The 25,034-nt window shown below is 49.5% G+C and overlaps 1 protein-coding gene across 3 annotated transcripts; it reads right to left on the reverse strand.

Moving 5' to 3' along the window:
- Positions 1-595: 595 nt before the first annotated feature.
- Positions 596-24,940, reverse strand: LOC138764682 (uncharacterized). 3 transcript variants are annotated; one of them, XM_069940903.1, is made up of 12 exons: positions 24,447-24,764; positions 22,972-23,125; positions 22,661-22,771; positions 22,223-22,279; positions 20,165-20,320; positions 19,541-19,663; positions 3,886-4,050; positions 3,257-3,367; positions 2,816-2,872; positions 1,838-1,951; positions 1,215-1,337; positions 596-840 (listed from the first exon to the last, which is right to left on the reverse strand). In XM_069940903.1, the coding sequence occupies exons 2-12, from the start codon at positions 23,053-23,055 to the stop codon at positions 778-780; spliced, it is 1,164 nt and encodes a 387-aa protein (XP_069797004.1). In that variant the 5' UTR covers positions 23,056-23,125; positions 24,447-24,764; the 3' UTR covers positions 596-777. The 3 variants fall into 3 exon arrangements, with proteins under 3 accessions (XP_069797004.1, XP_069797005.1, XP_069797006.1); XM_069940904.1 differs by lacking the exon at positions 24,447-24,764 and adding an exon at positions 23,872-24,298; XM_069940905.1 differs by lacking the exon at positions 1,215-1,337 and having other exon boundaries at positions 24,447-24,940.
- Between the last annotated feature and the right edge of the window lie 94 nt (positions 24,941-25,034).

Genomic DNA, 25,034 nt, shown 5'->3' on the forward strand with positions numbered 1-25,034 from the left:
CTCTATCCCCTCTCTATATCCCTCTATCACTCTCTATCCCCTCTCTCCCTTTCTCTGTCCCCTATCCCTCTATTCCCTCTCTCTTTCCATCCTGTCTCTGTCCCTCTCTATCCCTCTCTCTCTGCCCTCTCCTCTATCCCTCTCTATTCCCTGTCTCTATCCGCTTGTCTCTATCCCCTCACTCCCTCTCCCTTCCCCCTCCCTGTCTACTGTCTGCAAACATCTGCTCTTGAAAACAATCTCCTAGTTATTTCCAGTTGGATGAGTTCCAGCCAATGCAAAGGGTTTTGTGTTTCAGTGCTAGTGGAAGAGAGGAATGGGGTGGGGGAAGATGGGAGAGGGAGGGTAGAAAGGGAGGGGGCTGGATATAGGGGAAAAACAGGAGAATGGGAGAGTGGGGCATAGAGAGAGGAAGGGGAGGGGGTGGAAGGAGGAGAGAGAAGGGGGAGAGGGGAGAGAAAGAGGGAGTGAGAGAAGGGGGAGAGGGGAGAGAAAGAGGGAGTGAGAGGGGCCAGAGAGAGAGAGGAGGAGAGGGAGGAGGAGGGGGATGGGGGGAGGGGCATTAACCATTCAATTTAAAAATTATCTGAGTCAGTTAACAATTCTTCAAGGGTTTATTGAAATCCAATCGTCCAACGTGAATCCAGATTGGTGGGCAATCTGATTCCAACCCTTCCTCCCCATTCTCCCTCCCTCCATGCCACAGCAGATCAGTTCCTTCCAGCCCTTAGATTGTGCTATTTCCGCTGCTCCTGGCCCTGGGATTGGGGCAAGCCCTCATTCTGTAGATGTGGGGTCTTCCCTTGTCTCCTGAATGGTCACTGGGTTCACCACAAGAGTCTAGGTGTTGGAGAGGATGGGGGGGGGGGAATGAGCAGTAGAGGGAGAGAGAAAGAGAGAGGGGGACAGAGAGTAAGGGAAAGAGAGGGAAGTGAGAGGAGAGACAGAGAAAGGGAGAGGGGAGAGAGAGAGAGAGAGAGATACAACCAAATTTAGTAACATATAATGGCATCTCCTAACCACACTCTCTCAATCTCTCCCCCTCCCTCTATCCCCTCTCTCCACCTGTCTCTTCCCTTTTTTGTCCCTGTCTCTCTCTACTATCTCTACCCTCTCTCTCCCATCTCTCCACCCTCTCTCCCTCTCCCCTCCTTCTCTCTTCCCCCCCCCCCCACCCCATGCCACTTTTTCTCCCAATGGCAGGTCCAACCTACCATTTTGTTGAGTGATAGAGACTGCAGGGCTTTTCGACTGTAAGCAGCCAGGACGGAAGAGAGGACAATTGCCAGCAGCATCAGGAGTAATGGGAAGATGTGTTGGGAGAACAGGAATGGGTCCTGTGGGAGAGAGAAAGGGTGTGAGAGAAGGGAGAAATGGGAGAGAGAGGAGGATAGGGAGGAAGAGAGAGAGAGAGATGTGAGAGGGGGGAGAGAGAGGAAAGGGGCGAGAGGGTGAAGAGAGAGGGAGGTGAGAGGAAGGAGAGAGGGTGTAGAGAAGGGGAGAAGAAGGATGAGGGGAGAGAGAAGATGTGAGGCAGTGAAAGGGGATTGAGAGGTGGAGAGAGGGAGGTGAGGGAAGAGTGAGAGGAAAGAGGAGATGCGAGGCAATGAGAAGGGGAATGAGAGAGGGTTGTGAGAGAGGAGATGAAGGGTGAGGGGAGAGAGAGAGGGGCATGCAAGGTGATGAGAAGGGGAGAGAGAAGGAGAGGGAGAGAAAAGGGAAAGGGAAAGAAAGAGGAGTTGAGGGAAAGAGAGTGGGAGAGAGGGGCGAAAGAGAGGAACTAGCACCGATGAAATGGGCAGAGGCTAGGGTGAAATGAGGTGAGATGGCTTCCTACCTCGCACTTAACGCTGATGCAGATGACTATGTGACTGGCAAAATCAAAGTACGAGAGTGATCCCACGGAGGCCGCAATGGCGCTGATAATATTCAGAGCGAGGCAAGCACGGAGCTGTCATGGAGTGGGGAGGGGGAGCAGGGAAGGGAGAGAAAGAGAGAGAGAGAACAATGGGGAGTGCAGTAAAACAGAGAGACTTCGGAATATGGGAATTACACCATGAACGGTGGGGAGTGTCATAGAACAGAGACCTTGGGTTACGGGGACTGACATGGTGAATGGTGGGGAGATGTAGAACAGAGAGACCTCAGGGTACAAGACCGACACGATGAACGGTGGGTGTTGTTGTAGGACAGAAGGACATCAGTGTACAGGGACCTACATGGTGAACAGTGGGGACTTGTAGAACAGAGAAACCTCAGGGTATAAGGATGGAGCACATAGATTATTGAGGGACAGGGCGATCTTGAGGTAAGAGGGTGGGCCATGCACCATGAATGGTGGGGAGTGTCATGGGATGGATCAAAACCTATCTGAAGCACATGAAGAGGATCTAGATGGGTGATGGGGGAGTCCCTGATGTGATATACCAGGAACACAAGAAACGATGGTGCCAGGAAAACAACACAACATTTAGAGAGGAATGGACGGGGGTAGGGCAATAGAGTATCATTGAACAGAGAGACCTTGGGGTATGGGGACCGACATAGTGAATGGTGGGGAGTGTTATAGAACAGAGAAACCTTGGGGTACGGGGACTGACATGGTGAATGGTGGAGTATCGTAGAACAGAGAGACTCTGGGGTATGGGGACCGACATGGTGATGGGGAGTGTCATAGAACATAGAGACCTCGGGGTACAGAAACTGATACAGTGAAAGGTGGGGACAGGAAAGAGAGGAGCAACTGAAAGATCTTCATCGCAACTGGTTCATTAATTTCCAAGCACATTGGTGATTGGATCTAGGAACTTCTTACCATGGGAATGTTGGGATTACCTTCCGCCAGGATGCTGAATATTCCAGAGATGATGCACTGCAGGAGACAAATAATTATAGACTTCAGAGAGAGTGGTGGGGATGTGTTGAAGGATGGAGGGACCTTGGGTTACGAGGGTGGGACACACACTGCATTTGGCAGGGAGTGTCAAGAGACAGATGCAACCCATTTGAAGCTCCAGAGGAGGATTGAGATGGGCAATGGGGAGCCTTCGATGTGATATACAAAGAGACACAAGAAATAGTGAATAGATGGTGCCAGAAGCATGACACAAAATGAAGAGAGGGGGTGGGTGGCCGGAAGGACAAGGGAGTGTCGTACGACAGTGAGACCTCGGGGTACAAAGGTGGAAGACATTGTGAATGTTTTGGCGGGGGGGGGGGGGGTGGTGGGTAGGTGCACATGCATGCGTACACACACCTGTACAAACGTCCACCAGATTACTCCCAGATGGCCATATTCAATCCGAGCAACAACCATATCTGGCATTGCAAGTAGAATAATCCCATGCGCTGTGGTCAGGAGGATGACCTGTGGGGGAGAGGAGGGGAGGGGGAAGAAAGGGGAGAGAAAGAGAAATTGAATTACCCTCCCCCTCTCTATCCCCTCTCTTCCCCTTCTCCCTCTCCTCCCCCTCTCTCCTCTCTCACCTGTCTATCTCTCCCTCTCCCCATCTCTCTCCTCTCCACTCTCCCCTCTTTCCCCTGCTCCCTTTCCCTTTCCTTTCTCCCCTCTCCCTCACTCCCACACTCTCTCCTCTCTCCCCTAACCCTCTCTCCCCCTCTCTATCCCCCTTTATCTCCTCTCCCTTTCTCTCCCACCCCATCTCTCTCTCCCCTCTCTGTTTTCCCTTTCCCTTCCCCTCTCTGTCCCCCACCATCCCTCTCTTCCACCAGCTCTCTTCCCCTCTCCACTCTCCATCTGCTCACTCCAGTCTCTCTCTCCACCCTCTCCCTCTTCCTCCTTGCTACCCCTCCCTCTGTCCTCTCTCCCCCCCCCCACACCTTCTCTCTCTCTCTCTCCCCCCTCTTTCTGAACAAAACAATTACCCCTAATATTTTTGGATGGATTTCCAGAAACTTCTGCACCAACATGGAGGTTTTTGGAGGTCTGACACTTTTTTGATTCTGGAGCACCCCCTCAATGGGGGCAGGGACCTCATTTGGAGAGGTCCCAGTCTCGACTAATTGCTGGGATGCTTCTGCTGGTGAACTCTGCAGAGATGGAGCCGGGGAGGTGGAGAAAAAGAAGGGAGGAAATTTACGAATATCAAGAAATTTGATTTTAAATGACCATATATGTGTCTGATCTCAGGAGTGTGTGATGGAATAGAGAGGAAGGGGCTTCACTCTGTATTGCTCCCTGGGAGTGTGTGACAGAATAGTGTGGAGGGGGCTTTACTCTGTGTCTGATCTCGGTTGTTTGATGGAACGGTGCAGAGGGAGTTTCACTCTGTGTCCCACCCTGGGAGTATGTGATGGGATGGTGCGGAGGGAGCTTCACTCTGAATCTGACCCCTTGGTTTTCCCTTTACAAAGGTAGTTTATTCAGTGATTGTCAGAAAACACATTATGACAGTATTTGAGTTTCACACTATTTTACAAGTTCAAATTATAACACGGTCATCATCATCCAGAACGCACTCGAGTCTCCGTGGCACCCACTAGTCCCGGGCAGGCAATATGAGAAAAACCCTAGGCTTCTCCTCAAAGCCTTTGTGGTCCTGGAAAGGGGGAGCTCTAACAGGGGGTGGATCCTATCGGGATTGGGACCAATAATGCCATTCTCCACCATGTAGCCAAGGATAGCCAGACGTTTAGTCCTGAACGCACACTTGTTAAATTTATGTGAGGTTCAGGGCTTTCACATGTGGAGAAAACTCTGGAGGTTGGCATCATGGTCTTCCAAGGTATGGCCACAGATGGTAGCTTTATTGAGGTAGGGGAAGGTAGGGAAATCCTCGCCCAATGCCCTTTCTTGCCACATTCTGTCCTTCTGCCTCTGGAAGATAGAAACCCTCTTAGTGATACTGAAAGGGACCCTCTGGAATTGATAGAGATGACCGTTAGTCTCAAATGCCGTATATGGATGGTCCTCGGAATGGATTGGCAGCTGTGATAACAGCTTTCAGGGCAATGGTCGAATAGACCTGATACTGCACAATATCATTCACCATGTCCATAAGTCAAGGGAGGGGTTATGTGTCCAGGAGTGTGTACCAATTAATAGTTTGGCTGTAGTCAATCACTAGCCTGGACTTGTTTTCCCCTTGTACCACTACTACTTGCACACTCCAAGGATTGGTGTTAGGTTCGATGATACCTTCGTCGAGCAGATGTTGGGTCTCAGACTTTATTAAATTTTAGTCTGCTGTGCTGTACCTCCTGCTCTTGGTAGCAATAGGTTTGCAGTCTGAGGACAGATTGAGGAAGAGAGGTGGGGGGCTGATATTCAATGTGGAAAGGCTACATGTGGGTACTGATTTTAGGGGCCCTCCATTCTGAACCATGACAGGGGGAGGGGACAAGAATACTCCAAGGTCACGCTTTTAAGACCCAACAACACCGGAGCACACAATTTATCAAGTGCATACAGGTGAATCTTACAGAATCCCCCCCCCCCCACCAAACGACTGATGTACTACACAGTGATATTGAATAAGCGTAGAATGCGAATGAGATGCAAGGAATATGCAGTAATTGGAAGGATACATCTTTAGGTCATACTCTTGCACAGTCCATGAGTCTATGAAGCTTTCAGTAGAGCCTGTGTCGATCAGGCATTTAGTGGAATGTCTGTTTACCTTCACAGTCACTATGGATTTGCTGAGCTGGTGAGGTCTGTCCTGATCTAGGACCATCGAATGCCAGAGACTCCATACTCCTCACTCGATTGGCCCTCACCATCCTGGGTTTCACTGCGTGGGCAAGATGGTCGCCCTCCTTCCTCCTCCTCTGATGATGGCGCTGACTTTGAATTTGCCACCGAGCCTTTTTGCGCCGTTTCCTCACTGAATTCTGGGCAGATGGCTTATAGCTGGAATCGGATCCAGGAGCGGGGCAGGCTGTGGACTTCCCAGACTTCCCCTCACACGGCAAACCCTCGCCCAATGCCCTTTCTTGCCACAGCTGGAACACACTGAGTCTTCAGATGGGCAATAAGATCGGGGATGCTGGCTCTTGTCGCAGAGAAAACACTCCCTAGCACAGGAGGTGGCAGCCATTAGGGCTGGGGTAGTGGGAGCAGCCGGTCCTTGGAAGGGGTCACCTGGGTGAGTGAGTTCACTGGCTTCGAGGTCGTCATTCTTGAGCTTGGTCTGTTCCAAGATTTGGCCAGTTCAAAGTGACTAGCCAGGTCTTTCTTCCCTGACTCGAGTAGTCGCTACCTCATATACCTCAAGTGGACCCCCATGACTAGAATGTCCTGGATCCGTTCTTCACGAGTGCAGCCCATAGCCGCTTTGTACGTGCACCTCTTGGCAAGTGTTCACAGATTCAGCAGGTAGTCATCGATGGTCTCTCCTGGCCGTTGGCAACATAGAGTGAGCCAGTGCCTCGCTAGGACCTCATTTTGTGACTTCAGGAACCGAGTCTCAATGGCAGCATCATATGTAGTGCAGTCCATGATGACTGCATGCCCTTTGGATCCTACCCTTGAAACGAGTGCGGACCTCCTGAGTTCATCTCTGGTCACATTCAAATAGGGACGGAAGCTGTGAACTCCTCAGCTGCACTGGGGTGCAGAGGGTCTATCAGTAGCATCCCTGACTTGAGTAGTACATCCATCATTAGGGAATAAGCTAATAAAATTGCAGCGTGAATAAAAGCTCTCATAACTGGAAGGAGAGCAAACATTTTTATGAGCTTATATCTATGGGAAGGGTCTCTCTTTGGAAGGATTCTGGGTTTAAGTGGGGACGGAGCAGGGAGGCGGAGCACGACACACTACCAGTAAATCCCAGTTCACTGCATTAGTACAGCTCGATGCAATATTTTCCACCTCAGTTCTCCAACTGGGAGGACACCTTCATGAAGAGATCACCCACTGGGGATCTCCCTCAGCTCCAGGCAGCAAAACGAAACACCAGGGCCTGTCCGGAGGGAAGATGAGGGGAAGGAAGTGTTACAGTTTGCAGGAGCTGTTGATACAATAACTGCCTCGGCGCATTGCAAAACAGGACAGTGGGCATCTCCACGTGGTGGCTCAGATCGTGTGGGACAAGCTTCCGAGAGAGGATCCTGGCTCTGGGTCCAATGAGCAATTCCAGCACATCTGGAATCACTCCATTCTCATGAGACCTGCTGCGACAGGGTGCAAGGTGACCATACCCCAGATGTGCATTAATATTCGATAGGAAGCAGGCAGTCCCCACAGTGCGGCACGGTTGACATTTGCCGCTGGGAGCCACATGCTCTCCTGAAGGCAACGCTCCTGGCAAACATAAAATGTCACCAATGCCTGTCCTCGCGGAGAGTGGTCGGTGAAAAGATTCTGAGGAGAACTGCCACCTGGTTGCGTCTGACCGTCATCCTCGATCAGGAGACTCAGCACTACAGCAGAGACCCAATGTCTCCTGCTGCCCCTGAAGAAGCCTGCCAACTTCCTCTGCATCATGGGGTAACAAAGACAGCAAAGTGACCAACTGGTACCACCACATAGAGGCCACCAGCTAGTTTATGACCAGCATTCTGACCAGGTAAGAGATTGTTCAAAGTAACCCTGACCAGTATCCCCGCTGAACCATGACTTTTGTCTTCATTCCTGCCAATTCGCAGGCAAGATCTCCTCAGTGGAGCTCAGGTGGACACCCAGATGCAGGAGGTTCACGGTGCTCCACACAAAAGTTCTCATCACCTCCAGCAAGGTGTCCACCTGCCACTCACCCACCAAGAGATCAGAATGCTTCTTCCAGTTAATCCTCGCAGAGGATGAGGCGAGAAAACCTCTTGGCACTCGTGCCCCCTCTGCGGGATCACAGGGTCAGTCACCAGAAGGAGAACGTCATCAGCATAAGCCAATAAGACAATCTCAATGTTTGATCTCACAGAACTAGTCCCATCAACCTCTTCCGAAGTAGACACAGAACTGCGGACTAGAGGGGCTGAGATGGCCTGTTTCCGTACTTTAATTGTTATATGTTATATGGTTAACTGTCCAAATACAGGACACTCCTGATGCACACCCATTCCAAAGTGAAAGGGGCGCTGTCAAGGTCCCATTGACTTTCACCAGACACTCCGCAGCAGTGTACAAGAGTTGAACCCAGGCCACGTTTGTGGCCCAAGTCCGAATGCATGCAGAGTGCCGAAGAGATATTCATGATCCACCCTGTCTAACACCTTCGCCTGGTCAAGAGTGAGAAAGGCGGCTGACAGAATAGCCACCCCACTCGAAGTGGAACTGAGATGACTCATGTACACCTGTTGTGTGTGGAGGAAATGTGGCCTCCCTGCCTGTCTGGAATGTGTGTATTGTAGGTGGTCATGTGTCCTCCCCATCTGAAACATATTCTGAAGTCACATCACCTGTCAATCAAGGTTGGACTCCAGCCACCCATTAGTGCACACCTTGCCATTGGCTAATTTAAATCACCTAGGGTCATTATTGGCTAAACGCACAGATTAGCACTGTATATAACATCAAAGCACATCATATTCTTTCTCTTTGCCACATGGTCCAAGCCCCGGACAACGCTCTACACCAGGTCGCTATTGTGGACATTGCTGGAAGTGTCACGGGTAAGGTGTGCGCTACACTGAAGCTGAGCTATAGTATTGCGCTACACTGAAGCTGAGCTATAGTATAACGATAGATCAATTTTTGCAGGGTGCTGCATCTCCATTGGTATTTGGAACTGGGTGTGTATAAGTGTGTGTACTCACGTGTGTGAATATGTTGAGTATAGGTTCACTATTGTTGGAGTCCAACCTCAGTCTGAGGTGAATGTCCATATCGTTGCTTAAGTGAAATAGTGATCGAGTACCATTTGACATTTTCCCGTTTGTCTCCCGTGTTATGTGTGATTGTACCACTTGTGTTCAGGCTTGTCTCTCTGTGAACCCACTGATCTTGATACTCTTCCCAACACAACACCACCCCTCTTTGCCACTCCAGGAGCCATCTCATCTGAAATGTTGCAGATTTCCTGGGAGAAGCTCACCATATCTCCCGTCCCTGAGGACCGAGAGGTGATTGAACCTGTAGAGAAAATGCCCTGCAATCATTAATAATTAAACTGGCTTATGGTGATCTTCATGGTGAAAGCACAGAAGACCCCTCCTCCACCACTCGAGGTAGAAGGAGCAGAGCCCTTCCTTTCCCTATGCCCCTGTACTAGGGCCTTCAAGAGGTTTTAGAACTGGTGCTGCTCTTGCCCTACCACTTCCTCCACCTTTCCCTTCTTCTTGACGATGGCACAGACAGACTGCACCAGCGCGGGCAAAGCCAACCATCGCTCGGAGTCCAGCTTTATTCTGACTTCCCCAGCTGTCTGGATTACTCAGCACTGGAAATGATGTAATCCACCAGCTCGCTTTCAAATGAATCCTCTCCATCCCACTCACTGCCCCCACCCCAAATCATCCTCATCCGGGCAGCTCCTGCCAACATCTACTGTGCCCTTCCCTCTCTGTGGTGTGGCCTTGATAGGTGATTCCACCCCCGATATAACCCCTCTGCCAGGATCAGTGACAGAGGGAAGCCTCTCTGTCCCCGGCACCAGGAGATCCCCCCCCACCCCCACGCCATGTCCTGAGGCGACCCCCACACTGCTACCACCCACTGCCAGTGACCCCCCACATTGCTACCATCCACTGCCCGTGACCCCCTACACTGCCACCACCCACTGCCAGTGACCCCTCACATTGCTACCACCCACTGCCAGTGACCCCCCACATTGCTACCATCCACTGCCCATGACCCCCTACACTGCCACCACCCACTGCCAGTGACCCCCCACATTGCTACCACCCACTGCCAGTGACCCCCCACATTGCTACCACCCACTGCCAGACATTTCATCTCCTGGGAGAACTGCTCGCCCTCTGGGAGTTTGAATGGAAGTCATGGCTCGCTGAATCTTCACCAATAGATACCTCGCCCTCCCCACCCACAGAACCACCTACATCCTTCACTGACACGGGAATAGTGTCCCAGGGGTCTCCACCTGCTCCTCAGACATTGGGGCTACCCGCCTCTTTATATTGAAGCTCATGGCTTCAATAGAAGCTGGAATCTGGGAGACCACTTCCCCCTCAGGTGGCCTCTGATCGATGGGACCATCCTCCACCCCAGGGGAGGCACACCCAATGTACACAGCCTTTTCAATGCACTGGGGCCATCCTGAAGGTCAGGGGATGCAGGGCCAGGGCACATGGCGTTGACTGGAGGTAGATCCTCTCCCTCTGATGACTCCCTCTCTGCGGGGTTCCCCACTGACATGGAGGACAGGCACCTCCTCCGTTTGGGCCACTTAAATGTGGAGGCACGGTAGCCATTTTAGAGATCTCTCGGCTCCCATCACCTTCTTCCCACCAACCTCAGGGGCCCCTACTGAGCCCCAGAACCTTTCTGCTCCCCATGGTCAGACCCAACGGGAACTGCTGGCTCTTTCTCCTCCAGGGGAATGACCTGGAGATGTTTTGTCTTTTCCTTGGCCTTCCTCTCCTGCACGTGAGTCCACCCCTTCCTTTCTCTCGCACCACGGTCCTTCCCAACACCTACCCCTTCAGGCGAAATGTTGGGTGAAGGGACAGTGGAGGGAGGAAGAGTGAGGGGGAAGGGACAGTGGTGCCCTCCTGGGCCACTGTGGTGGAATTGGCAGTCGGATGTTTGCATATATGCCCCAACTCCCTACAGGCACCATAGACGCCCCGTGGCCCAAAAGACCCAAGGAGTATGACCTCTGTGCTCAACATAAAACCGGCTTTCAGCATCCCTCTCTTGCAGCAGCTGTATAAACTGCACGTGCTCGTGCTCAAAACTCGGCAGCGGAGGACTGAGGTGATTCCCCGACCACACCTCCCCCAGGGATCACAGGTGGGGGGAGGAGAACCTCACTAGGTACGATGGATAAAATGTTGGAAAGTTCCACCCTTTGCCCGGCAGCCTCCGATGTGACCACTGGCATGAAGAACCCCTCCGACGTTAACCCCCCCATTGATGGCCAGGTTCATCCTGAGCTCTGACCTCAGGAAGAAGCCATACTTCTCATTACATTTGTCTATGGCAACAATGCCCGTTTTAGATCCCATAGTCTCCGATGTTACTTTCATACCGCCCTGTACACCAACTCATGGGTGCACACAGCATTTGACCGCATTCTTTAAATTAAAATTTAAAAAATTTAGACCTACAGCACGGTAACAGGCCACTTCGGCCCATGAGCCCATGCTGCCTAACTGACACCCCATTGACCTACAACCCTCTGTACATTTTGAACGGTGGGAAGAACCTGGATTCCCCGGGGAAAACCCATGCAGACACGGGGTAGAGTGGACCAGCTCCTTACAGACAGTGCGGGATTCAAACCCCGGTCCTGATCGCTGGCATTGTAAAGGTGAGTTGGGAGTCGAAGAGGCAAAACTTCTGCCAGACCTGTGATGTCTGCGTAGGGTCAAGGGTCTGCCATCTTAGAGGTGCAGGCTGACATGATATACTGCGTGTAAGAGATGAGTAAACTTGACATGAAAATATGAAAGATGGGGAAACTAGTACAGACACATGGAGTGATGGATTAAACCAGTATGAACAGGCTAAGCATGGAAATTAGGATGCAGGAAGCAGAGTCAGCCTATGTAAGATAAGAACCTGCTAGTCCTTTCGACAGGATCAGTGAGCCCACCGTATGAATAAGATAAGGAGAGGCAAGGAATAATAGAATGTAGGAAGTAGAGATAGTCTGGATGAGATAAGGGTCTCCTAGCCCTAGACAGAAGCACCAAGTTCTACATATATAATTAGTAAGCCTTACACAGATTTATCAAGTTATGCATATTAAATTAGTAAACCCTAGACAGGATTAGCGAACTCTGCATATGAAGAGACTGTAGCTCTGAGAGTCGGAAAGGTGTGAATGGGGACAAGGGCAAGGTTGTGAATAAGGACAATGGGGATAATGACATGATGAGACACCGACAGGATACCCCTGGTCCTCCAAGTTCACAGAAACAACACGTAGGCTCTCCAGGAGGCAGAAGAATGTAAGGGGGGGGGGGGTTATTCCTATACTGAGATAAACTGTATAAAAGTTGGGTGAGCCCCAGTGTATGTGTGTATTCCCAGGGTAAGGGGAAGCACCCAACTTTGCATTGTTGTAAAATAAATGTTCTTTGTTCTCAATTTTTGTCTCGAGCAATTTCTGTTAAGGTACTTCTATTTCTAACAAATGGGGACTCGTCCGGGATCACACTCCCTCCACTGACAGAGTGCCCGACGACGAGAGTAGGTGCACCCCAGCTGATTCAGCTGGACTCACGGACGACGGGTGGCTGGTCAGTGGAAGAAGCGAGTGATATCCGAGAAGAGGCATTGAGAACAAACGACGGGAGAACGTTAAGGAAGCGCGATAAGAGTAGCTACTGGATCTGGTAAGAGAAATTTTTATACCTGTCAGTATGGGAGGTATGGGCAGTAAGAAAGAGAATCCTAGTGAAGGATTGGATGATCAGATAACCAAACAGAGTCCGTTAGGAGTAATGTTATCTGACTGGGGTTCGGGGAGAACCCGGGGAAAAGACAAACTTATCATGATTAAGTACTGTTGTCTGGAATGGGTTAAAAGCCCTATTAAAGGGAGCTCGGTATATTGGCCGAGGCTCGGATCCGAGGATGACAGGATGTGTCAGGAACTGAACATCTGGCTGTATAAGAATCAAAGGGATAACATTGAAAGCAGGGAATAGGCAGCCTGCTGGCTCAGAGGATCGGTTGATGAACTGGTCCTGAAAGAAAAGAGAAGTGAGGACAAGAGAGATGAGGAACCTCTTGTACCTGGAACACAAGGATGGGATGTGTTACATTCCCTTCCTCAAGAGAATAGGGGTGGCATGTTAACCCATTCGCAAAGTATTAGATTGCCTCCACGGTCGACGAGAGACAGAGGCAAGGTTAGTTTTGAGCAGAGTGAGAATCTACTGGAAAAAAGGGCAGGATACTGTGAGTCAGTTTCTGAAGAGCAGGATTTCAGAAATAATAAGCTAGAAGTTAGCTGGATGAGACCACTGCGGGAGGTCCCCTTGGGAGGGGGTCTCGGTTTTGTAAATGTGCCCTTGACCAGTACGGAGGTGCATAATTTTAAGAGGGAAATGATTTCCTGATAGAGGATCCCCAGGGATGCGCTGAACAATTGGATCAATTGTTGGGACCGAATATATATACATGGGATGAATTAACGGCTATATTTAGGACTCTGTTTACCCTGGATGAGCGTGGAATGATTCGCCAGGCAGGGATTAGAGTCTGGGATCGGGATCACCAAGGGGGACCAGATGCGGTACCTGGAGAAGCTAAATTCCCCTTGGCTAGACCTAATTGGGATAAAAATACCAATGATTGTCGGGTATTAATGGAAGAGTATAGGGCTAATCTGATTAAAGGAATCAGGGAATCTGTTCCGAAGGGACAGAACTTTAAAAAGGCATTCGAAGTTCCTCAGGGACCCGAGGAGATCCCCTCGGCATTTTTGAATAGATTGCGTGCGGCTATACAGCAATATGGGGGTCTGGATATAGAATCCCCAGCAGGGGAACAATTAGTATTAACGAGTTTCGTTACAAATTCAGCCCCAGACATAAGGAGGAAATTACAGAAAACTGAGAATTGGCATGAGCAGGGAATAACCCAGCTTCTACAAATTGTGCAAAAAGCCTTTGTACAGAGATCTGAGGATAAGCAGAAGGGAAAGGCTAAGATTTTAATGCAGGCATTTAAGGGAGCTGTGGAGGGGCAGCAAGGAAAAGGTAGGGACTGTGTGCCAGCTCCTGGACGTTGGGAGAAGTACCGGGAGTGGGAGAGTAGAGACCAGAGATAATTTCATAAATCACGACTTCTCACTTCAGTCACTGACCAATATTGATTAAAATTCATGCTAAAATTTAAATGTCATAAATGATCGTTTATCAATACTGTAGAATGAGTGAATTTAACTACCAGTTAATTCCAATTTATGAAATAAATTGTATTCAAATGTTATTTTGCACAGGGAGTACCTGAGAGTTGAGTGATGTTATAACATTTGCAGGGAGAAATGTTTGCGCAAATAGGGTGAGTTCTATACGTCTTAATTTTAAGTGTATGTGAGATAAAGAAAGGATCTGATGTGTAAAGTGGCAGGATCAGCCAGTTGAAGGGGGAGTGTGCATGTCCCTTTAAGCACGTTGTGGCACTAATGAATTGTATGCTGTTCACTTGAAACTGAGGCTCCAGGCTCCTCTCTTGCAGTTAGAGGTATGGAGCCCTCTCAATAGATTTAGTACACATTCAGCAGTCAAGGTCTGTGAGCTTAAAGATCGCCCACCTCTGGAGAATAAAGAAACCTCTGGAGAATCCAATAAGTCAATGATTGATTTCTCTGGTGCATTTTCCTCTGGAGTGAAACTCGTGCCTCAGCACAATTTCTCTGTATTGCCGCTGTAATTTAGTTCTGGAATATGATTTAATTAGTGGCATAGTTCAGAACAATTGGGTGAATAGGCATAACAATATCATTAATAGCTCACAGATCTTGTACCAGATGCTATTCAGTACATCTTGACTTAAGGACTGGAGAAATTGGCATGTTAGAATGAGATTGGCAGGGCACCAATATTTCTTGATTCAATAATGACCCCACAAGCTCCAGGATTCATGTAGTAGAACTCTAAGTGGAATAGACATATTTTGAATGTTTTCGGTGCCGGTTTTTACAGATTGTTTTAAATAAGGCCAGCTCCTGTGGGCTGTGGCGCAAGGCATTTAATGTTTAAACTACAATAGCGACGTTAAATAATCGTTAAATTCGTTGCCGTCTGCAGTGACAAAGACATGTCTTATTCCCACTTGGCTATTTTTAAAATAAATTCATTTCAGAATACAGTTAATATCACTCGCCGAATCGTTATGGCGAATGGTGTAATTTTCAAATACAAAGCAATCTTGATGGATAGGGATGATCTGACTCTGACTACAAGTAGAGAACATAATCCAGCAGCCTTTTTAGTCTCTCCAAGCTCTGCCAACACCATCAATGAGTTAGAGCATATATGTTTGGAGGTGATAGACCTGCAGACTAAGATTAGAGAGGATTTAAGTGATGAGCCTTTACAGGAGAGAGAACGATGGTTTATTGATGGCTCTTCCCGCTGTATTGATGGCACTCGCTATAGTGTAGTGGATGGGAAAGAGGGGGTAGTTATTGAAGCCGGTCACCTTCCCGGTCACTGGTCAGCCCAGTCTTGCGAATTATATGCCCTCTGTCGAGCTCTCCAAGGTCTGGGAAATAAGGTGGGCACAATCTACACAGATTCAAAATACGCTTTTGGGGTAGTGCACACCTTTGGGAAAATCTGGAAGGAGCGGGGAATGATAACGGGAAAAGGACAGAAATTGATGCATGAGAACCTAATTGTCCATCCTTGGAGGCTCTGACATTACCTGAAGAAATAGCTGTGGTTCATGTATGGGGCCATCAAACTGGTGACAGCCCTGAAGCACAGGGCAACAGACAGGCAGATGCAGCTGCTAAACAGGCTGCGCTCACAGCGAAAGTGGACATGCAGCTGTTACTCCTCATCCCACAAGAGCTTAAAAAGACTCCCATCTTTTCACGAGAAGAGGAGGTTTATATGAGGGATCAGGGGATGCGTCAAACTAGTGATGGGTTGTAGTGGACAGCCGAAGGATGCCAAGTGCTGAACAAAGCATTGGCACAGCAAATTTTGATTAGCTCCACCAACAGACACACTGGGGAGCCCAGGCACTTGTCGACACTTTTGTACGCTCCTTTCTTTGTTTGGGCGTATACACTGTAGCCAAGCAGAGTACTCAGGGGTGTCCAATTTGTCAGAAAATTAATGAGAAAGTCATGCGCCAGGTAATGCCTAGCGGTTGCGATATCGCTGTACGCCCTTTCCAACGGATACAAGTGGATTTCACAGAGTTACCTAAGATAGGTGTTCACAAGTACCTGTTGGTGATGGTAGATCATTTCACGCGATGGGTTGAGGCTTTCCCGACCCTGAATGATCGTGCTAGCACCGTTATCAGAGTACTGCTGGATTCTGTGATTCCATGGTATGGGATGATCCAGACCATTGACTCGGATCGGGGTACACACTTTACTTCTCGGGTACTCCAGGGGGTTTGTAAAAGACTGGGCATAGACTAGCAGCTCAGAAGGGTTTACTAGTTCAAACTCAACCCCTGGAGTATCCTATTCATTTTATTAAACCTGGTGATTGGGTATTTGTTAAAGCTTGGCAAGATAAACAACTAAAACCTGTCTGGGATGGCCCCTACTGTGTACTTTTGATTACAGACACTGCTGTATGAACGAAAGAAAAGGGTTGGAGCCACATCCAACGAATCAAACGAGCTGCTGAACCACAGACTACAGATCTTCAAAATCCACCCTCCACGTGGCGTGCAGTCCTTCATCCTGACTTGAAAGTTACACTACGCTGGGAAAAAGTCTTGTAATGTTGTTTTTATTATTTATTGTACTGTTTAATTGTTGCCTCCCAAATTCTGGGACATCACTGAAGTATTCAAAATGTATTAAGTCCTCCTAGAATAGGGGCAGCATAGATGGCCAGTATTTTACTTTAGAATGTAGACGGGGCATAGATATAGGGTACGATCATAGTCTTCTTTGGCTTGGCTTAGCGGACGAAGATTTATGGAGGGGGTAAAAAGTCCACGACAGCTGCAGGCTCGTTTGTGGCTGACAAGTCCGATGCGGGACAGGCAGACACGATTGCAGCGGTTGCAGGGGAAAATTGGTTGGTTGGGGTTGGGTGTTGGGTTTTTCCTCCTTTGCCTTTTGTCAGTGAGGTGGGCTCTGCGGTCTTCTTCAAAGGAGGTTGCTGCCCGCCAAACTGTGAGGCGCCAAGATGCACGGTTTGAGGCGTTATCAGCCCACTGGCGGTGGTCAATGTGGCAGGCACCAAGAGATTTCTTTAGGGTACGATCATAGTAAGGTAGGGGTTAATATAGATTTCAAATGTGGATCAGGGGAACAGAACACCTCTCAATATGATGATTTTAATGGTATTTTGGACTCTGCAGATATTAACAAGATCAGTTTTAAATGTTTAGCACAAAGCAGATATGGGCACAAAGGCAGACAGGATAATTGTCAGGATTGTACATATGGCAGAGAGAGAGTTGATACATATGCTAATGTTCGCAGGCAGGCTACAACTCACAGATTAAGTTACAAGAAACACCCCTCCCCAACCTGTGCTATTGTAGACCATCCTTTGGCAGTGGGACAGCCATTTCAATTCTTAAATACCACTATTTTAAGGGGAGTCCCAATGGTAAACGAAATAAACAGCTCCAGAATACTAAAGCTGCTGGGCATTTAAATCGTTTGTTCAGACTCCAGGCGGCTTTGGAGATCGTCGCTGAACGGACGGCGATGGCCCTCAGTGTAGGGGCTGAAGAAAGACGGCAGCTACTAGCAACGATTCAACAAAACCGCCTGGCTCTCTATTGCTCGTTGGCTGCTGGAGGCAGCGTCTGTGCGAGACTCGGTACTGACAATGCTTACAACAGTCAGGCGGTTAAAGACAGTGCTTCAGGACTTCGACAAGAATCTGCCCATGCCCATGTTCAGACTTGGCAACCTTGGACTGATGTGGGATGGACTAGACTTTTTACTGAGAACTGGAGCCTGATACTCACAGCCCTTATAGCAGCAGGACTCACGATTCTGGTCAGTGTGGTGCTCCCCTACCTAAAGGCTGGTATTCATTTCATGATTTTGCGGACCCCTATTTCTATAACCCAAGGGGTGTGTGTTTCCCAAATGGATGCTTATGACACTGCAATTTGTTTATTGACCCGCTGGGAGAAAGACCAACTTTGCCAAATCCACAGGTAATTTGACAGATCAGTGACACTGATCTAAAAGAGAAGTGAGGATTGTGAGAGATGAGTAAACTTGACATGAAAATATGAAAGATGGGAAAACTAGTACAGACACATGGAGTGATGGATTAAACCAGTATGAACAGGCTAAGCATAAAATTAGGATGCAGGAAGCAGAGTCAGCCTATGTAAGATAAGAACCTGCTAGTCCTTTCGACAGGATCAGTGAGCCCACCGTATGAATAAGATAAGGAGAGGCAAGGAATAATAGAATGTAGGAAGTAGAGGTAATATGAATGAGATAAGGGTCTCCTAGCCCTAGACAGAAGTACCAAGTTCTACATATATAATTAGTAAGCCTTACACAGATTTATCAAGTTATGTATATTAAATTAGTAAACCCTAGACAGGATTAGCGAACTCTGCATATGAAGAGACTGTAGCTCTGAGAGTCGGAAAGGTGTGAATGGGGACAAGGGCAAGGTTATGAATAAGGACAATGGGGATAATGACATGATGAGATATGACAGGATACCCCCTGGTCCTCCAAGTTCACAGAAACTGCACGTAGGCAGACAGGATTGCCTAATGCCAAACCCATCCAGGAGGCAGAAGAATGTAAGGGGGAGGGTATTCCTATACTGAAATTCACTGTATAAAAGTTGAGTGAGCCCCAGTGTATGTGTGTATTCCCAGGGTAAAGGGAAGCACCCAACTTTTCATTGTTGTAAAATAAATGTTCTTTGTTCTCAATTTTTGTCTCGAGCAATTTCTGTTATGGTACTTCTATTTCTAACACTGCGCATATCAAAAACAAGTAGAATACTGCTGATCCACAAGTCACCATGGACTGGTGTGATAACAAGTTCCAGCAATTAGTTGCCACAAAAAAAAACAGTTCAGATCAGGTAGGAGTGTTCTTCAGAAGTGCAAGACCATCCTGTCATGGACGCTCTTCGCCATCCCTCCCGTCTCATATTCAGGCCCCTCCCTCCAGCCAATTCAGTGGTCTCCGGGCCACACGTCAAATCTTCACCCAATTGACCTGGGCTAAGCAATCTGGATGAGCAGGAGTTGACTGATGTAATAACTGAAAGTTAATCCAGCTGCAGCTCCCACTAAAGCATTGAGCTGTCTTTGGCAAGCTGCCAGCCACAGCCACGCCCACAGCTCTTGAACAGACAGGCACAAATCTTGCAAATTGGAATTCCTTCCAAAGAAACCCAATGATGTAATCCAAATATCCCCCACTTTTCAGCGCCCCCTTCAAATGTTCTTTTGGTGTAAATCTTGTTTCAACTCCCAGCTTCCCAAGAGAGTTCATCTCTGTTTCTGACCCCGGAGTGTGTGACGGGATAACACGGAGGGAGATTCACTTTGCGTCTGACCCCGGGAATGTGTGACGGGATGATGCGGAGGGAGCTTAATTTTGCGTCTGACCCCGGGAATGTGCGACGGGATAACACGGAGGGAGATTCACTTTGCGTCTGACCCCGGGAATGTGTGACGGGATAATGCAGAGGGAACTTCACTCTGTGTCTGACCCCAAGAGTGTGAGATGGGATGACGCGGAGGAAGGTTCACTCTGTATCTCGCACCAGGAGTGTGGGACAGCACGGGGAAGAGGGAACGTACCCCAGTCATCTCTGGTGTCCAGGTTTGGAAGAATTCATGGAGAATTATTGATAGAGCGATGCACAGGAAGGTCCCAGTAAGAATCATCAGGTAGACCACTGGAATCGTTGTCATCAACACTTTCTGGATATTGACAAAACTGGTGTCATTATTAATGAATGCCTTCCCCTTTCCTCCCTCTCTTCCCCCTCTCTTCCCCCTCTCTCCCCCTCCTCTCCTGCCCCTCTCCCATCCCCCTTTCTCCCTCACTTTCTCTCAGCCCTCTCTCTCCTCTCTTCCCTCCTTCCCCTCTTGTCTCTACCCTCATGTTTCTCCCCTCATCTCTCTCCCTCTCCTCCCCTCCCTCTCCTCCTCTCTCCCCTCTCTCTCGCCTCTCTCCTCCCTCTCTCCCCTCTCCTCTCTCTCCCCCTCTTCCCCTTTCCTCCTTCTCTCTCTCCCCCTCTCTCCCCTCCTCTCCTGCCCGCTCTCCCCTCCCCTTCTTCCTTTCTCTCCTCCTCCTCTCTCTCCCCTCCTTCCCCTCATGTCTCTCCCTTCATGTTTTTCCCCTCATCTCTCTCCCCTTTCTCCCCCCTCTTTATTCTCTCTCCCCATCACTCCCCTCTTTTCCCACATCTCCTCCCATACCTGTGGCATGATCCGCTGGTAACACATGAGGAAGTGAAGGCCAATCTCACAGCTGGTGTGGACACCTCTTATCCGACTGATATCTACCAGGAGCACGACCATCTCCACTGCCCCCAGTATGGCAGTGAGGGCCAGGGTCACCTCTGTCACTTTGACCTGCAGGGGTGGGGAGAATCTCATCCAAAATCTCCCTTCACCCCTCCCTTCTCTCCCACCCAGAGCCCCAACCTTGTGGTTGTGGGGGGGGGGGGGGCTACAGGAACACCCTTGGGAGTGCTGAGGGTACGTACTAGAACATGCTTGGGTGCTGGGACTACAGGAATAGCCATGGATGCTGAGGATACTGGAACACCCAAGGGTGCTGGGGCTACAGGGACACCTAAGGGTTCCGAAAGCTACAGGAGCACTCTTGTTTGCTGAGAGTAATGGAGCACTCTTAGGTGCTGAGGTAAAGTTGGAACACCCTTGGGTGCTAAAGCTACAGGCAACATGCCCGACTGTGATGGGGGTGGGGGGGGCGTGACATGGCGAGCTGCATCCATTCCCGAATTGGGATGCTGAGGCAGATCAGAGTTGTTTCCCACGCCAGAGTCCTGCTGCTTCAGACGGTGCCCCCTAAGGTGCTGGGAGCTACATGGCCAACTGCGTCCATTTCCGAACAGGGGAAGCTCCGGTGAATCAGAGTCCTATCCCATCCTGGAGACCTGAAGGTACAAACAACGGAACCAAATCCCCCCACACCACAGGCAAAGTTGGCCAAGTGGAGATCATCTCTCCGTCTCCAGGAGAACCAGGTGGAGATCCACCACAGGCTCAGCTCGGGATGTGACATCAAGGATTTTTGAGGCCCTGGTGAGACCTTGCTTGGAGTATTTTGAGCAGTTTTGGGCTCCTCATTTAAGAAAGGATGTGCTGAAGCTGAGAGGAGGTTCACAAGGATGATTGCAGGATCATTTAACTGACTCTCCTCATTGGATTTTCTGAGAACGAGAGGGGATGTTCTCATTGGGACAGAGTAGCTCAATTACTGAAGTCCCGGCAGACATCCTTGTAAATCTCCTCTGCTTTCCTTCAATCTTACTGATGTGCAATATAATATTGGAAAGTCTACGGTCTGGCACTTCGGTAGAAAAAAAATAAACATTTTCACAATGGGGAAGAAATTGAAAATCCCCAAATGAAAACTGAAGGGCATCCACTTAGAACAGAGATGTGTTGGAATTTCTTCAGCCAGAAGAAGAATTTCTGTCTAATCAGACGCTCTTCAATCCTGAACTTGTGCCCTCTTGTCCTGGACTCTCCTACCAGGGAAACAACTTTTCTACATCTACTCTGTCCACGCCTTTCAAAGTGTTTCAATGAAATCCCCCCTCATTCTCCTATATTCAAACAAGTGCAGGCCAAGAGCTCTCAACTCATATGATAACCCAGGATCATCTTTGTGAACCTCCTCTGAACCCTCCTTGAAGGTAAACTTGCAGGTTGAGATGCTGGTGAAGAAGGCCAATGCAATGCTGGCATTAATTTCAAGAGGAATAGAATAGAAGAGCAGGGATGTGATGTCAAGGCTTTATGTCACTGGTGAGACCTCACTTTGAGTATTGTGAGCAGTTTGGGATCTTAATTTAAGAAAGGACGTGCTGACGTTGGAGAGGGTTCAGAGTCGGTTCACAAGAATGATCCTGGGTTATCATATGAGTAGATGTAGAAAGGTTGTTTCCCATGGTGGTAAAGTCCAGGACAAGAGGACACAAGTTCAGGATTGAAGGGGACAGAGATGCAGAGGAATTTCTTCAGGCAGAGGGTGGAGAATCTGTGGAATTTGTTGACATAAGAAGTTGTGGAGGCCAAGTTGTCTTAAAGGCAGCGTTCGATAGGTTCTTGATTAGCCAGGGACGCAAAGGATTTTGGGGTGAAGTCTGGGCAGTGAAGTGGAGCGGGAAAATGGATCAGTTCATGATGGAATGGTGGGGTAGACTCGATGAGCTGAATGGCCTATTTTGGTTCTTACATCTTGTGGACAGTGCACAGGGGAAGGCATGCAAGGGAGTCACTCACCAAACACTGGCGGGGCTGTTGTTCAATCAGGATGGCGAGGGTCCCTAACAACATGAACTGCAGTGGAGAGAGAGAGAGGTATGAGAGTGGACCAGAGAGTGATGGGAAAGATCCGCAATGTGCTGGGAGTGAGGAGCTCATCACACACACACACACGGACACATATATGCACACATACATGCACACACACGTGTCCACACGCACATGCTTACACACACAGACACACACACCACACACACCACATACACACAACACACACCACATACACCAGACACAACACACATACCACACACACGCACACCACACTCACAAACACACCACACACACACAGACACACATCACAAACATACCACACACACATACACCACACACCCATACACACCACACACATACATACACACACCTTCACACCACACACACACACACACACATACTCACCAACAGCGCTGTAATGATGGGCATCCCGGAGCGTACCAGGGTGGAAGGGGTAACATTAACGATGGGGATCAGGGCCATGAGGAGAAGGAGTCCCAACATCACCAGAGTTACCTGTGGGGAGAGCACAGGGGGTCAAAACAGAACCTCTCCCTCTCTCTCTCACCCACTTCTCTCTTCCCCCTCTCTACCCACCTCTCTCTCTCCCCTCTCACCCCACCTCTCCTCCTCTCTCTGCCCCTTTCTCTCTCTGTGCCCTCTCTCTCTGCCTCCCCTCTCCCCCATCTCTATCCCCTTGAATGAACCGCCCTCACCCCCATTGCCTTTGACTCCCTGCTCCTCAATTTCTGGAGAGCCGGTGGGATCTTGCTGTGGTCCTCCAGGTCCTGGGTCACCATGGTGTATGGAGAGAAGGGGAGAGAGGAAGATCTCTGTCAAATTATCACGGGAAGTCTCGTTGTACTTTTCCTGGGAACAGAAAGATAGACAGTCAAAATGGGGATTCCTGGATGGTGGCGCATATCCAGGAATCCCCTTGTACTCACTTCCCTACCCCCTCCCACAACATCTCCCCCAAATTAACCCCAACCAGTGTCCTGAGCAGGGCTACCCAAATTACGTGGCACCTGTCTCAAGATTCCCACCTTGCGGGAAACATCAGTTTCAGATATCCTGCCACTCCTTAGAAGTTCAACAGCTTTGCTTTCCAGTTTATGAGGGTGGAACATGAACCGTTAAAGGCAGAGAGTGCCGGGGGGCCTCGGGGTACGAGGGTGAGACATGCAGTGTATGGAACAGAAAGGCCTCGGGGGTCGGGGAATGACATGGTGAACGGTGGGGAGTTCATAAAACAGAGATTCCTCGGGATGGGGGACCTACACAGTGAATAGCGGGGAGTGTCGTGAAACAGAGACCTTGGTGTACATGCTATCTGTCTCAACACTCAGTGGGAAGTGTTGGAGAACAGAGAAACATCATAAATGTAATCTCCTCTGGACCCCTACACCCCTCCCTGAATGTAACCCTCTATAATTCCTAACACCCATCCCTGTCTCTATATCCCTGCTCAGGACCCCTATACCCCTCCCTTTTCTCTGTAACCCCCTCCGGTCCCCTACACCCCTCCTTGTATCTGTAATCCCCTTCTGGTCCCTTACACACATCCCTATATCTGCGTTGGCTGATACATCAAAAGCCAGATGTTTTAAAATCACCATGTGTTCCCACCAACACACTGTGAGCGGAAATATCTCCTCCTGGGGATTGAACGATGAGAAGTTCAAATCTTTCACACAAAATCAGAGATTGTATTTACAAAGCCACATGTTCTACAGACTTGTTGCGGGAGGGGGGGGGCAGTAAAGGCGAGAGAGAAAGAGAGAGAGAGAGAGAGAGAGAGATTGATTGTGGGAGAGGGAGGGAGATGGGAGAGAGAAAGGAGAGGGAGAGAGTGGGAAGAGAGTGGGGTTGTGAAAGACAAGGGAGAGAGAAGAGGAGTGAGTGATGGGGAGAGAGAGGGGGTGTGGGTGGGTGAAAGGGGAAGAGAGGGAGAGATAGGGAGGGGGAGAGGGAAAAGGACAAGGAATGAGGAGGGAGAGATAGGGTAGAAAGAGGGAAGAGGAGAGGGGGAGGAAGAAGGGGAAGGGGAGAGAGGTGAAAGAGTGGGCTGTATAGGGGAGGGGGAGAGTGAGTGGGGAGAGAGAGGCTGGAGAGAGAGGAAGTGAGAGGGGGAAGAAAGGGGATGGAGGGAAGGGGTGAGAGAGGGGGGATGGTGAAAGGGTTTACTCACCGAAAATAAACAACGAAGGCGTCTCCCACCGAAGAAAATCTGATCGAGTTTCAGCAGAGAGAGGGAGGAGTTTCTCTCAACAAGTTTCCTCTGGGTCATAAGAATCCACAGAAACGTTCTCCTGTGTAATTCCATACATCTCCTGAATTAGAGACAGGGACATGTGTGCGGACCGGAGGGGGTTACAGAGACAGGGAAGGTTGTGGGGACTGGAGAGGGTTATAGAGACAGGGAGTGGTGTGGGGACTGGAGGGAGTTACAGAGGCAGGGAGGGGTGTGGGGTAGAGAGGGGATTACAGAGACGGGGAGGGATGTTGCGACCAGAGGGGGGTAACAGAGACAGGGAGGGGTGTGCGGAGGGCGTTACAGAAATAGGGAAGGGTGTGGGGACTGGAGGGGGTTACAGAGACAGGGAGGGGTGTGGGGACTGGAGGGAGTTACAGAGGCAGGGAGGAGTGTGGGGTAGAGAGGGGATTACAGTGACAGGGAGGGATGTGGGGACCAGAGGGGGGTTACAGAGACAGGGAGGGGTGTGCGGAGGGGGTTACAGAAATAGGGAAGGGTGTGGGGACTGGAGGGGGTTACAGA

The sequence above is a fragment of the Narcine bancroftii genome, chromosome 5 (genome assembly GCF_036971445.1).
Source record: "Narcine bancroftii isolate sNarBan1 chromosome 5, sNarBan1.hap1, whole genome shotgun sequence".
In the NCBI taxonomy this organism is placed as follows: domain Eukaryota; kingdom Metazoa; phylum Chordata; class Chondrichthyes; order Torpediniformes; family Narcinidae; genus Narcine; species Narcine bancroftii.

Coding starts and splice junctions, on each gene's coding strand:
- LOC138764682 (XM_069940903.1), bottom strand. CDS start 23,055: ATGGTGACCCAGGACCTGGAGGACCACAGCAAGATCCCACCGGCTCTC. Junction 22,280..22,660: donor CCATCATTACAGCGCTGTTG/GTGAGTATGTGT, acceptor TCTCCACTGCAG/TTCATGTTGTTAGGGACCCT. Junction 19,664..20,164: donor ACCAGCGGATCATGCCACAG/GTATGGGAGGAG, acceptor GTCAATATCCAG/AAAGTGTTGATGACAACGAT.